The following is a 10,973-nucleotide window of genomic DNA, read 5'->3' as shown; positions in this document are numbered from 1 at the left end:
ATACACACGCGTACGCATGCACATATACAGACATAGATACGCCGCAGCACACACACAGACGCTGGCAACGGGGTAAAATTGAATTCATACCATATATGGTAAAGCGCTTGCCAGCCTGGAGAAGTGTGCAAGTGGCGCTGATAAGGCGCTAAGTTACTGTGCCGGTTGGGATGGACACGGGCTTTATAAAACGGCAAACGGCGACCAGTTTTCATGTCATTACAGTTTGAGTTCTTGTGCAGTGTGGAATACACCTCCCGACACAAAACCGCTTAAAGCAGCCAGCTAAAGTCGTCTAAACAAAAGACACACAACCGAAAGACTTAATTTATATTTATTTAATTAATTTTAATCAAAACAGACCAAATGTAAGTATTGTACAACAGCCAGTCAGCAGAAAACATAAATACATAAATCAAAATCAATAATCAAAAAAAAAAAACTCTACAAAACGCTCAAAATGCAATGAAATCGTGAATAGCATATTTTGTTTGAAATTTTTTTTTTTCGAAAACCATTTTTTTTATACAAGTGCTTGTGGAATATGTGATAATGTCAAAGAATTGACCAAAGACTTGCTGATAACAATATCAAAAGCAACAAAAGTCGAGAACGTAATCAATAAAAAGATTCAAAATCTAACAAAAACCAAAAGAGTCACGCGCTTGTGAAGAAAAAAAAAAAAAATATCGCAACAATTTTGTTATCACAAAATTTTACGCACACACACACACACACATGCATGCAGCCCCCAGTATCGTTGTGTGCATTTAGATCTAGTGCTGGGGCGTGCCCGTTGCGGATTTCAAAAACTTATACAATGCCAAAGAAATACATATACATACACACATACATATACAGAAGAAGCGAAAAGAAAGAACTGGTGACAGTTTTCAGCCACTTGCAATAAAATTCGCAAACACTTTCTTTTTTTTCCCACGCTTCAATTAGCTTTCATGGCAAACCATTTGAAAAGTAACGGCCAACCTAAAGACAAAATACACACACACACACACACACACATGCAAATGTACTTATTTGTATGCACAATTGTTTGGGTGTATAGTTAGTAATTTGTACATGTTCATGTATGTGTGTATTTATGTATATGTACGGCGACTGCCCACGGTGCAAGTGACGTAGGCAAGTTGGCCAGAAATAGTCAAAGAATCACGTCATTAAAGTTATTCGGCGTTTCTTGAATGCAAAAATGCCGGTTTTTTTAATGAGCCGCGCTAAAATGGAGAAAACCTTCAGCATTGTCAACCGTTGGCTTTGCTATCGCCGTCGTCGTCGCCGTCGCCGCAATACAGCGCGTGAGAGAGCGAAAGCGGCGACATTTCCAGCTCTCCGTCTCGACGATTCACGTCGAAACATGACCATATATGGGCACAAAAGTTGGCAACCCAAGCGCGCTAATCGTGCGCTCTCTATCGCACGCATGCGCCAGCATACGCTGCGTGCGAGCGAGCTGGCAGAGCAGCAGCTGCGCTCGCATAGATATCACAGCGACGTCGACGACGACGACGACGACGTCGCTTGAAGCAGCGCTTGAAATAGCTGTTAACTGGCATTCGGTCGCTTGTTCATTCCTCTTTCGGCAGTCAATCGGTGCGGTTGCATTTTTAGTCAGTCTATTGCCTCGTCGCCTCCTACCAATAACCAAGTGTGGGTTACAAATTTTTCAACTTGAATTGCAAAGTTTCAATTCAATTTTCTTAAATAATTTTCGTCGTTTGTTGTTAAATAAAACAAAAAGGTAATAAACAGTTTAAAAGAAAAGTGTCTACCCATATAGAATTGCAAATACACATTAGGTGCCGGCTTGTGTAGAGAATTTTTTTTCCGTTGTTTTTTTTTCTTCGTGCAAATGGCGGCCATTTTATGCGACTACGTATACACACATACACAAATGCACAAGCGAGAGCGGCTTTCCTTTGGCCACTTGCTTGGCACCGGCATGCTACGGTGATATGCTCTTGAGCTTTTGTCAAGTTGTTGATTTATGTGCAGGGTGTTGCCTCTGCACCAAGAGAGAGAAACACACACACATACACATACAAATATATACATATACATACAGAAACACTCAAGGGAGAGTGTTGAAATGGTGGCCATTTTGGTTAATTTTTTTTTTCTTGTGTTTCAATTTAATTCTTTGCAGCTTACAAAATGTGTGACGAAGAAGTTGCTGCATTGGTTGTCGACAATGGCTCCGGCATGTGCAAGGCTGGCTTCGCTGGCGATGATGCGCCCCGCGCTGTCTTCCCATCGATTGTGGGCCGTCCACGTCATCAGGGCGTGATGGTCGGTATGGGCCAAAAGGACTCGTATGTGGGTGATGAGGCACAGAGCAAACGTGGTATCCTCACCCTCAAGTATCCCATTGAGCACGGTATTGTGACCAACTGGGATGATATGGAGAAAATCTGGCATCACACCTTCTACAATGAGCTGCGTGTTGCGCCCGAGGAGCACCCAGTGCTGTTGACCGAAGCACCCCTCAACCCCAAGGCCAATCGCGAGAAGATGACACAGATCATGTTTGAGACCTTCAACACACCCGCCATGTATGTGGCCATCCAGGCTGTGCTCTCCCTGTATGCCTCTGGTCGTACCACTGGCATTGTGTTGGACTCTGGCGATGGTGTCTCCCACACTGTGCCCATCTATGAGGGTTATGCATTGCCCCATGCCATTCTGCGTCTGGATTTGGCCGGTCGCGATCTGACCGATTACCTGATGAAGATCCTCACGGAGCGTGGCTACTCTTTCACCACCACTGCCGAGCGTGAAATTGTGCGTGACATCAAGGAGAAGCTCTGCTATGTGGCTCTTGATTTCGAGCAGGAGATGGCAACCGCTGCCTCCAGCTCCTCATTGGAGAAGTCGTATGAGCTGCCCGACGGACAGGTCATTACCATCGGCAATGAGCGTTTCCGTTGCCCAGAGGCACTCTTCCAGCCCTCGTTCCTGGGTATGGAGGCATGCGGCATTCATGAGACCACCTACAATTCGATCATGAAGTGCGATGTCGATATCCGTAAGGATCTCTATGCCAACACAGTGCTGTCCGGAGGCACCACCATGTACCCTGGCATTGCTGATCGCATGCAGAAGGAGATCACCGCCTTGGCCCCATCCACCATGAAGATCAAGATCATTGCACCACCAGAGCGCAAATACTCTGTATGGATCGGTGGCTCCATTTTGGCATCGCTCTCCACCTTCCAGCAGATGTGGATCTCCAAGCAGGAATACGATGAGTCTGGCCCATCCATTGTGCACCGCAAGTGCTTCTAAGTGCTCCAACCACCAACGGGAGCAAGTGGAGTGGCAACAACAACAACAACAGCAACAGCAAACGGGAGCTGCGCAATGTTATCCACACATCATCATCGTCGTCGTCGTCATGTTGTGTTCTAGCATTAATTTAATTTATTTCACATGAGATATATGATATAAATGCATATTTTTTTTTGTTTTTTTTTATATACCTTTTAATATAACTACAAAAATTGAGAACAACAACAAGAACATATTCTCTCTGCCATTCCACTTCTAAAAAAAATATCTATACCACAACAACACACACACAACACATATGCGTACACTCCCGGCATGACATGAAAAGAAAAGAAAAGCGAGTAAAATATTCCCCAAAAAGCAAGTAAAAGACACAAAACACAAAAATATGCAAAACACAAACAACAACAACAACAACACTAAGAGTTTTGTAAAATTTTCAAACGCAACCTTATGTATTATTTTTTAATTATGATGTAATTATAAACAACAAAGTGAAACAAAAATATGATGGAAAAAAAAAACTTAACCAAATCTGTTTTCTGTTACTCTTTCGTCTGCCTCCTCTTTTAACTGATAACGCCAACCCCTCCCCCCACGCCCTATGCTCCATTGTGCCCGCTTTCAGACTTTGCCTAACTCTGCTCATTTTATTTCTTGCTCTAACCTCTTGCTTTGCCGGCCGGCAAATGCAGTAACACGCACACACACGCGAACACTCACAGACACAGACACGAACACGAGCGTGTGCAGTTGGAGGGGAAGTAAATGAGAGCAGTGAGCAAAGTTACGCTCTATCTTTTTCTCTCTCTTTCTGTGCTCGCTCTGCTGTAAACTCCTTGAAATTTTATACATACATATGTATTTAAGCTGAAATTTTATATGTGTATTTAGTTATTTTTTTTTGTATTTTTTCTAATTGCATGCGTATTGAATGACGATATGTTTACGCCTCAAAATGTTAATTAAAATGTGAAATGCAAAAAAAAAAAAAAAAATAATTCAAGTATTATGTGTATACCAGCAAACTGTTCCCAAGCTGTTGATGTGTGTGGGGTCAGCGAACTTTTCGAGCTTTCGTCGCGCAGACACACACACACACACACGCAGCTAGTCTAAGCTCGCGCTCTCTCTCCAAATGCAGTTGGCTGTGCCACACACACACACACACACACACACGCACACACATTTGTATGCTAATGACCTTAAACTTACAATGTGGACCATTCCATTCCATTCATAAACAAAAATAACCGAGCGACCCATCGCTGTGATTAAAGTTCCGTTTCTAACGTTATCACAAATTGTTGGCATCGTTCTCGAAAGCTTTGCTCTTAACTGGCTCACAAATTGGCTTTGTGCCACATTCGTTTAGCTAATGAAGATTCGGAGCCTCATCTTTTTCTTTAAATATTTTCAATATGTTTGAATTCGAATTATAGTTTGAGCTCGTTGAAAACCCTAAAGGCTCCGCATTTCGAAGGGGGTTTTTAAATAATGGCAAACCCCTTTCAAGTTTCTTTGCATTCTTGTTATATAATACGGCACTTATATAATAAAAATGTGCATAGATTAAGTCAATTGAACTAGGCAAGTGCTTTCATTACTTTTCGCTTGGCCCTACAACAACGAAACTCATATACCCTGCATTTCGCGAAAGCTATGAGTTTCTCTTCCCGTCATATTGTAAGCTGTTGTGGGTAAATAGTATCGCAAGGTCCCATTGACCTCATCTAACTCGGGAACTATGCGAGCTGGGGTCGGGAACTTTCGGATGTAAGTACTCAAATGGCAGGTAAGCCAAAAAGTTGGAATACCTTTGTGAGAGACATACAAGAGTAAGACCCCATGCTCTCCATATAGGGTACAGTTAAGGACAACTGATCTCAGCGAACTGAAGAACACTACGAGCTATGCTCTCGACATTTCTTATATGAGTATATGCATAGATTAGAAAGTTCAGGGTAATGGGATTTTTTGAATGTCAGCAAAAGGTTCGCCTCCCGAAACGAAAATGAATCAACAGCGAACGCAATAAATAAATCGAAATGGTGTTTTTGAGCTGCAACAATTTAACTACATTGTAAATTGCCGTGAGGTTCGTGAGGGTAGCGAGGCAGGCTTCCGCCGGATTTGCGGACAGCGCCACCTTGTGCATTTGCCGAAAAAAATAATGTTCGTTTCGTTTCTTGTGGTCAAGCGACAGTTGGAATATTCAGTGGCTTGACCCGCTGCCCGTCTGTGAGAGGCTAATTGAAACGCATTTGCATATTGTGTACCGCACTTCGGACACTTACACAGCGAAATTGTGCTCCAGGCGGTTAGACTGCATTTGGTCGGCGATCCGTACGTACAAACATGTCAATTGCTGCAGCATTCAAGGATCAGGAAATCTTCGTGACTGGCGGCACGGGTATGCGACAACTTCTAAATTTCGAATACTTAGATTCGCTTTGAACCCTTTTCGATCCGCAACGTGCTCAGGTTTCGTGGGTAAGGCGCTGATCGAGAAGCTCCTGCGCTCCTGCTACACACTGGGCAAGATCTATGTGCTGATACGGCCTAAGAAGGGCGTTGCCATCGAGCAGCGCCTGGAGGCGTTGCTCAACTGCAAGCTGTACGAGCGCCTGCGGCGCGAGCAGCCCCAGACACTGGCCAAGGTGGTGCCCATTGCCGGGGATGTTATGCAGCTGGGCCTGGGCATCAGTGAGCCGGACTTGGCCCGTTTGCGGAATGTCAACATTGTCTATCACTCGGCGGCCTCTGTCCGGTAGGTGGCAATCCGGCTGTTTCCATTCTGTTCAAGCTTCTGATTTCTGTCCATGTCAGCTTTGATGATCCGCTGCGTTCGGCCATTTTGATGAACACACGCGGCACCCATGAGCTCATCAAGCTCGCGTTGCAATGGAAGAAACTGAAGGCCTTTGTCCATGTGTCCACGACGTACTCGAATCCCACCGAGCTGGAGGTTGAGGAGCGCATTTATCCACCCTACGCGGATTGGCGCACCACCATCAAACTGGCCGAGACCTACGATGAGGAAACCTTGGATGTTTTCAATTTGAAGTAGGTTGTGCTATGCTCGCATCGTTCGCCCAATTAACGTATTGCATCTTGTTTATTTTCAGGTATAGCAGCTTCCAGCCGAACACGTACACCTTCACTAAGAGTCTGGCCGAGCATGTGGCCAATGATTATAAGGATCAGTTGCCAATTTTAATATACAGGCCCTCAATTGGTAGGTACAGCTTCAAACTGATCATGCGCTCTGTCCCGGGATTGCTTGATATTGTTTGGGTCTAGTCTTCTAAATCCTTCCTGGTACTACTCAATATATTCTGGTACTGCATGAGTAGTCTTGGTACAGCTCGGTACGAGTTCGTACTGCTCGGTACGGCTCGGTACTGCTCGGTACTGTTCGGTACTGTACGGTACTCGGCTTTGCTTAGATAATTAGAGGTACGGGTAACTACCCGGTAGTCGTTCCTTATTACCGAGTACTGCATGGTATTATTTGGTATCTCTATTATTGTTACCCTATAACAGGGTACTGATTGGTATGAGGTTCCACTTGACATTGCTAAGTACAATATATCTTGAGACTAGCCGATACAAGTAGGTACTGCTAATGACGGCTGTGCAAACCGAAGTACTTATACGGTACAGCTAGTTGCTTGATACTACCCGGTGCTACACAGTTTTGTTCGGTACTGCACGGCGGCTTTCTCTGATATTACGCGACATTGTCGATGTTGATAGGTTGTTTTGATGTGTCACCTGATAGAAGGGTGGGCACTATTTCCAGCTTAGCTTGGAGCAGTACCAGCCTAGTAAGGTTCCCATTTGGGAAGAGATCTAACAGAAGTATTCGCAGATAGAGGATATAAGGATCGGAACACGCTTACTGCAGCAGCGGGTGTGACACAAAATAGGGTATAGCTGGAAATGGGCTTAGCTCGGTTTTTATTTACGGTCTCACGGTCTGACGCTCTTGGTTTCTCTTGCTTATGTGACAGTGATCTCGACGATAGAGGAGCCCGTGCCCGGCTGGGCGGATAACTTTAACGGACCCACCGGCATGCTGGTGGCCTGTGGCGTTGGCATTTTGCGCTCCCAGAACTGCGATCCCTATATTGTCGCCGATTTCGTGCCCGCCGATGTGGTGGTGCGCGGTCTCATCATAGCCGCATACAAATATTTAAAGCAAGCTCCGGCCAAGGGCAAGCCCATCGATGTGGTCAATTGTGCCACGGCCAACATATCGCCCATCACCATGGGCCAGGTCATCGATATCGGCAAGCGGTACATTAGGCAGAATCCCTTCGAGCAGACGCTCTGGTTGCCAGGCGGCGGCATCACCCTGTGTCCGGTCCTGCATTTCGTGAGGGTGAGTCCAATCCGTGCGCAGGGTGTGACAGTCCGTAACGCTTTCTAACTTGTGCTTACCTCTTCCTTGGGCCAGTTCATAACGATGCACATCATGATGGCCATTGTGGTGGACACCTTGCTGCGGCTGACCAACGAGAAGCCATTGTAAGTGCACGTATCCTCTCCATGTGTGATATATTACTGGAATTTTCATCCATTTTCCAGCCTGCTGAAACTACAGCGTCGCATTTTTGCCGCGTTCCGTGCGGTCCAGGTTTTTGCCACCACCGAGTGGCATTTCGACAACGAGAACTTCAAGGCATTGCATGCCGTCGTGCCCGAGAATGAAATGTGAGCGAGAGAGAGAGAGAGAGAGAGTGGGAGAGAGAGGGAGGGAAAGCTAACCTAAAACTTTGAATTTTTTCAGAGCCGTCTTTGGGTTCCTACAGCACTCGAACATCAACTATGTGGACTTCTTTCAGAATGGGATACGCGGCGCCAAGGAGTTTCTGATGAACGAGAGTCCCGAGAGCAGCAGTAAGGCGCGTCTGCGCATCAAGATCTTCTATGTTTTGGATTATGTGTGCCGTGCCATTGTTTATGGCTTTCTGATACGTCTCATTTATCGATTCGCTTTGCGCCTCTTCTTCTAATAACATTTGCTATTTTGTTTGTTTTTTTTTTTTTTTTGCCTACTGTAACTTTAAAACCCATTCTTTTTCATATAACGGCTGTGGTAAAATAAACGTTTTTTTTTTCCTAAGAAGCGCAAATTGAATTTTGAATATAGCTAACCGTTGAGGTGGCGCCACCTAGCGTGTGCCGGCACCAGCTACGCCTAACAGCAGCAGCTGCCATTGCTGTTAAGTTTAACATAGCGTGCTATCGATTACGCTCGATAAACAGGCACATTTTGAGTATAACAGAATGCCACAATAACATAAGCTTGCCAAAAAGCAACTAATTTTGCCGTGAAAAAAAAGTGAGAAAATATTGAAAAATGAATACCTACAAAACGCAAATAAATAAATAAATGCAAAATCAAAATGTGCAATGCCTAATACGTAAAGCGTACCGATGAGCGAGAAGCGGCAAACAAAATATAGCGTATGTGCATTAATAAAATGATTTGCGGTTGCGTGAAGCAGCGTCTTTTCCGCAATTAGCTACTAAAATACACTGAAAATAAACAAACACAAAGTGCGGAGGCAATACAAACAACAACAATTTTGAATTTGAAATTAATCAATGCAAACAGCGTGCGCACACTGTCTGTAATTAAATAAGTTGGCCAGTTCTGTTTACTTGTTGAGAGACCGACAACTGCGCGCGTTTGGCCCAACTGCAAACCCGGGTTAATTGGATTAGGGCCCAAAAGCGGGGCAGCGGCTGTGCCTGAGGCTGAGGTTGAGGCTCTGGCGGTGGCGGAGGCGGTGGCGGCGGCAGGCGTCGGGCGCAATCGGTTAGTTGGTTAGTTGCAAAAAGTTGATCGGCCTTAGCAATGGCAACGACACAGCAATATTCGCTGCGCTGGAATAACTATTTGCGGCATTTGACCTACTCGCTGGACAACCACAGGCTGAACGATGACTTTGTTGATGTCAGCCTGTGCGTGGACGGGCGCAAGATCAAGGCGCACAAGGTGGTGCTCAGCTCGTGCTCATCGTATTTTAAGGAGATATTCAAAGAGAATCCGCATCCACATCCAGTCATTATATTTAAGTTTATCAAATTCGAAGATCTCAACTCAATAGTCGAGTTTATGTATCAGGTATGCTTCTTGACTGGCCCATTAAAGCCTTTAATTAATCATTCTCCACGTTTGGCAGGGCGAGGTGAATGTGCAACAAGAGGCGCTGCAATCCTTTCTGCAGACCGCCGAACTGCTGGCCGTGCAAGGCCTGACCGCTGAGGAGAAGGAGAAACCGCAGCTGCCGGTGGCGCCGCTCATAAGCGATCACAAGCTCATCAAGACGATACCCAGCACGATACGCGCCGTCAACGAGCAGCAGCAGCAGCAACACCATCAGCATCAGCAGCATCAGCAGCAGCAGCAGGTGGCTGTTGCAAGCATCGCTCAAGCGCAGAGCGCCACACAAACCATCGAAATACCAACGGCCACGCTGTTGCAGGCAACGGCAACGCAGGTTCAAACGCAGGTCGCTGCTGCCGCGGCGGCTCAGCTGCAGGTGCAGCAGACCCAACAGCAGCAGCAGCAGCAGCAGCAACAACAACAACAGCAGCAGCAGCAGCATCATCATCATGTACAAAGCACCCAAATACAACACATTCAAGTTCAGGCGGCGCCGCCCCAGCAACAACATCAACAGCAGCAACAGCAACAGCAACAGCAGCAGCAGCAGCAACAACAACAACAGCCACAGCAGGCCGCAGCGCAGGCGCAGCACCTGACCATCACGAATACGGTATCGCTGCCCGCAGCGAACACCGTCAAGAAGCGCAAGATCACCTTCTCCGATGATGATGACAATATCTACACCACCGAAACGGTCGACTATGCCGTCAAGGACGAACAGACCATTGTGAAAAGTAAGAGAATCCGTTGGAAATCTATCAAGCACGCAACTAGCATACGATAAAGAAAGACTTTCGCCACCCAGCTTTGAGCAGAGCTTCTTCATAAGCAAGGTCGAGCAACACTTGCCCACCTACCCAGCCCTTTTGCAAAGGTCCTTCCCTCTGAACCGACCGAATCGGATCACTCTATTCTATAATGATCGACTTTTTTGTTGATCAACTTTTACAAGTTCTTATATAGAAGCGAAACCTCTTTGGCAACAGAGACTTTGCAAGGAAAAGTATTCTATTCTCGAGATATCTTAACGCAACTCCTGCCGCATATCTGTCAAGCCTTAAGCTTTATGCCTGCAAGCTCTTTCTTGCTTTTTATACTCCTTGTAAGGACCACATTAGTCTGCGCGCTTGAAACGTACTTTGTTTTAATATAAATATAACAATTATTGAGCGTGCTCTTCTTGCAGCTGCTGAGATGACATTTCTACGCGGCGCCGTCAAAATGGACATACCCGACTATATAGTCAGTGAGGTGGACGATCGTTTATCGGACGGTGCGACGCCACAAACGTCACAGGACGCGACCACAGCGGCCGCACAGACTGTGGCGCAATACTCTTCCGAATACGAGATCCTAACCGAGTCTGAAATCGAGGAGAAATATCAAGCAGATCCCGAGAATGCCGAAATTGCCATCGAAATGAGTGAGTAGCTGCGTATATATATATATAGATATATATTATAAGTCCAGCTAACAACTTCTG

General features: G+C 45.7%; 3 protein-coding genes across 5 annotated transcripts in view; all 3 read left to right on the top strand.

Moving 5' to 3' along the window:
- The first annotated feature begins 234 nt into the window (after positions 1-234).
- Positions 235-4,304, top strand: LOC115768679 (actin-5C). 2 transcript variants are annotated; one of them, XM_030713361.1, is made up of 2 exons: positions 235-368; positions 2,165-4,304. In XM_030713361.1, exon 2 carries the CDS (start codon positions 2,173-2,175, stop codon positions 3,301-3,303), a length of 1,131 nt encoding a protein of 376 aa, XP_030569221.1. In that variant the 5' UTR covers positions 235-368; positions 2,165-2,172; the 3' UTR covers positions 3,304-4,304. The 2 variants fall into 2 exon arrangements, with proteins under 2 accessions (XP_030569221.1, XP_030569222.1); XM_030713362.1 differs by lacking the exon at positions 235-368 and adding an exon at positions 1,604-1,759.
- A 1,343-nt stretch (positions 4,305-5,647) lies between these two features.
- LOC115768684 (putative fatty acyl-CoA reductase CG5065) lies at positions 5,648-8,440 on the top strand. The gene is made up of 8 exons (XM_030713369.1): positions 5,648-5,719; positions 5,791-6,076; positions 6,136-6,372; positions 6,435-6,544; positions 7,323-7,693; positions 7,769-7,839; positions 7,900-8,025; positions 8,102-8,440. Exons 1-8 carry the CDS (start codon positions 5,665-5,667, stop codon positions 8,325-8,327), a joined length of 1,482 nt encoding a protein of 493 aa, XP_030569229.1. The 5' UTR covers positions 5,648-5,664; the 3' UTR covers positions 8,328-8,440.
- A 260-nt stretch (positions 8,441-8,700) lies between these two features.
- The window catches only part of LOC115768686 (mediator of RNA polymerase II transcription subunit 15), a 7,250-nt gene continuing 4,977 nt past the window's right edge, over positions 8,701-10,973 (top strand). For both annotated transcript variants that reach the window (XM_030713372.1, XM_030713373.1), the window contains exons 1-3: positions 8,701-9,445; positions 9,504-10,224; positions 10,677-10,913. In XM_030713372.1, the coding sequence (XP_030569232.1) occupies positions 9,176-9,445; positions 9,504-10,224; positions 10,677-10,913 (1,228 nt within the window). In that variant the 5' untranslated portion in view covers positions 8,701-9,175. The remainder of the gene's footprint in view (positions 9,446-9,503; positions 10,225-10,676; positions 10,914-10,973) is intronic.

The sequence above is a fragment of the Drosophila novamexicana genome, unplaced genomic scaffold, assembly GCF_003285875.2.
Source record: "Drosophila novamexicana strain 15010-1031.04,08,12 unplaced genomic scaffold, DnovRS2.1 tig00001929-arrow-arrow-pilon, whole genome shotgun sequence".
In the NCBI taxonomy this organism is placed as follows: Eukaryota; Metazoa; Arthropoda; class Insecta; order Diptera; family Drosophilidae; genus Drosophila; species Drosophila novamexicana.
This window is presented reverse-complemented; position numbering and strand designations above follow the sequence as displayed.

Excerpts from the sequence above, each read along its gene's own strand:
- LOC115768679 (XM_030713361.1), top strand. The coding sequence starts at position 2,173 with ATGTGTGACGAAGAAGTTGCTGCATTGGTTGTCGACAATGGCTCCGGC.
- LOC115768684 (XM_030713369.1), top strand. The coding sequence starts at position 5,665 with ATGTCAATTGCTGCAGCATTCAAGGATCAGGAAATCTTCGTGACTGGC. Across the intron at positions 6,077-6,135 it reads CACTCGGCGGCCTCTGTCCG|CTTTGATGATCCGCTGCGTT; the intron begins GTAGGTGGCAAT and ends TGTCCATGTCAG. Across the intron at positions 8,026-8,101 it reads GTCGTGCCCGAGAATGAAAT|AGCCGTCTTTGGGTTCCTAC; the intron begins GTGAGCGAGAGA and ends GAATTTTTTCAG.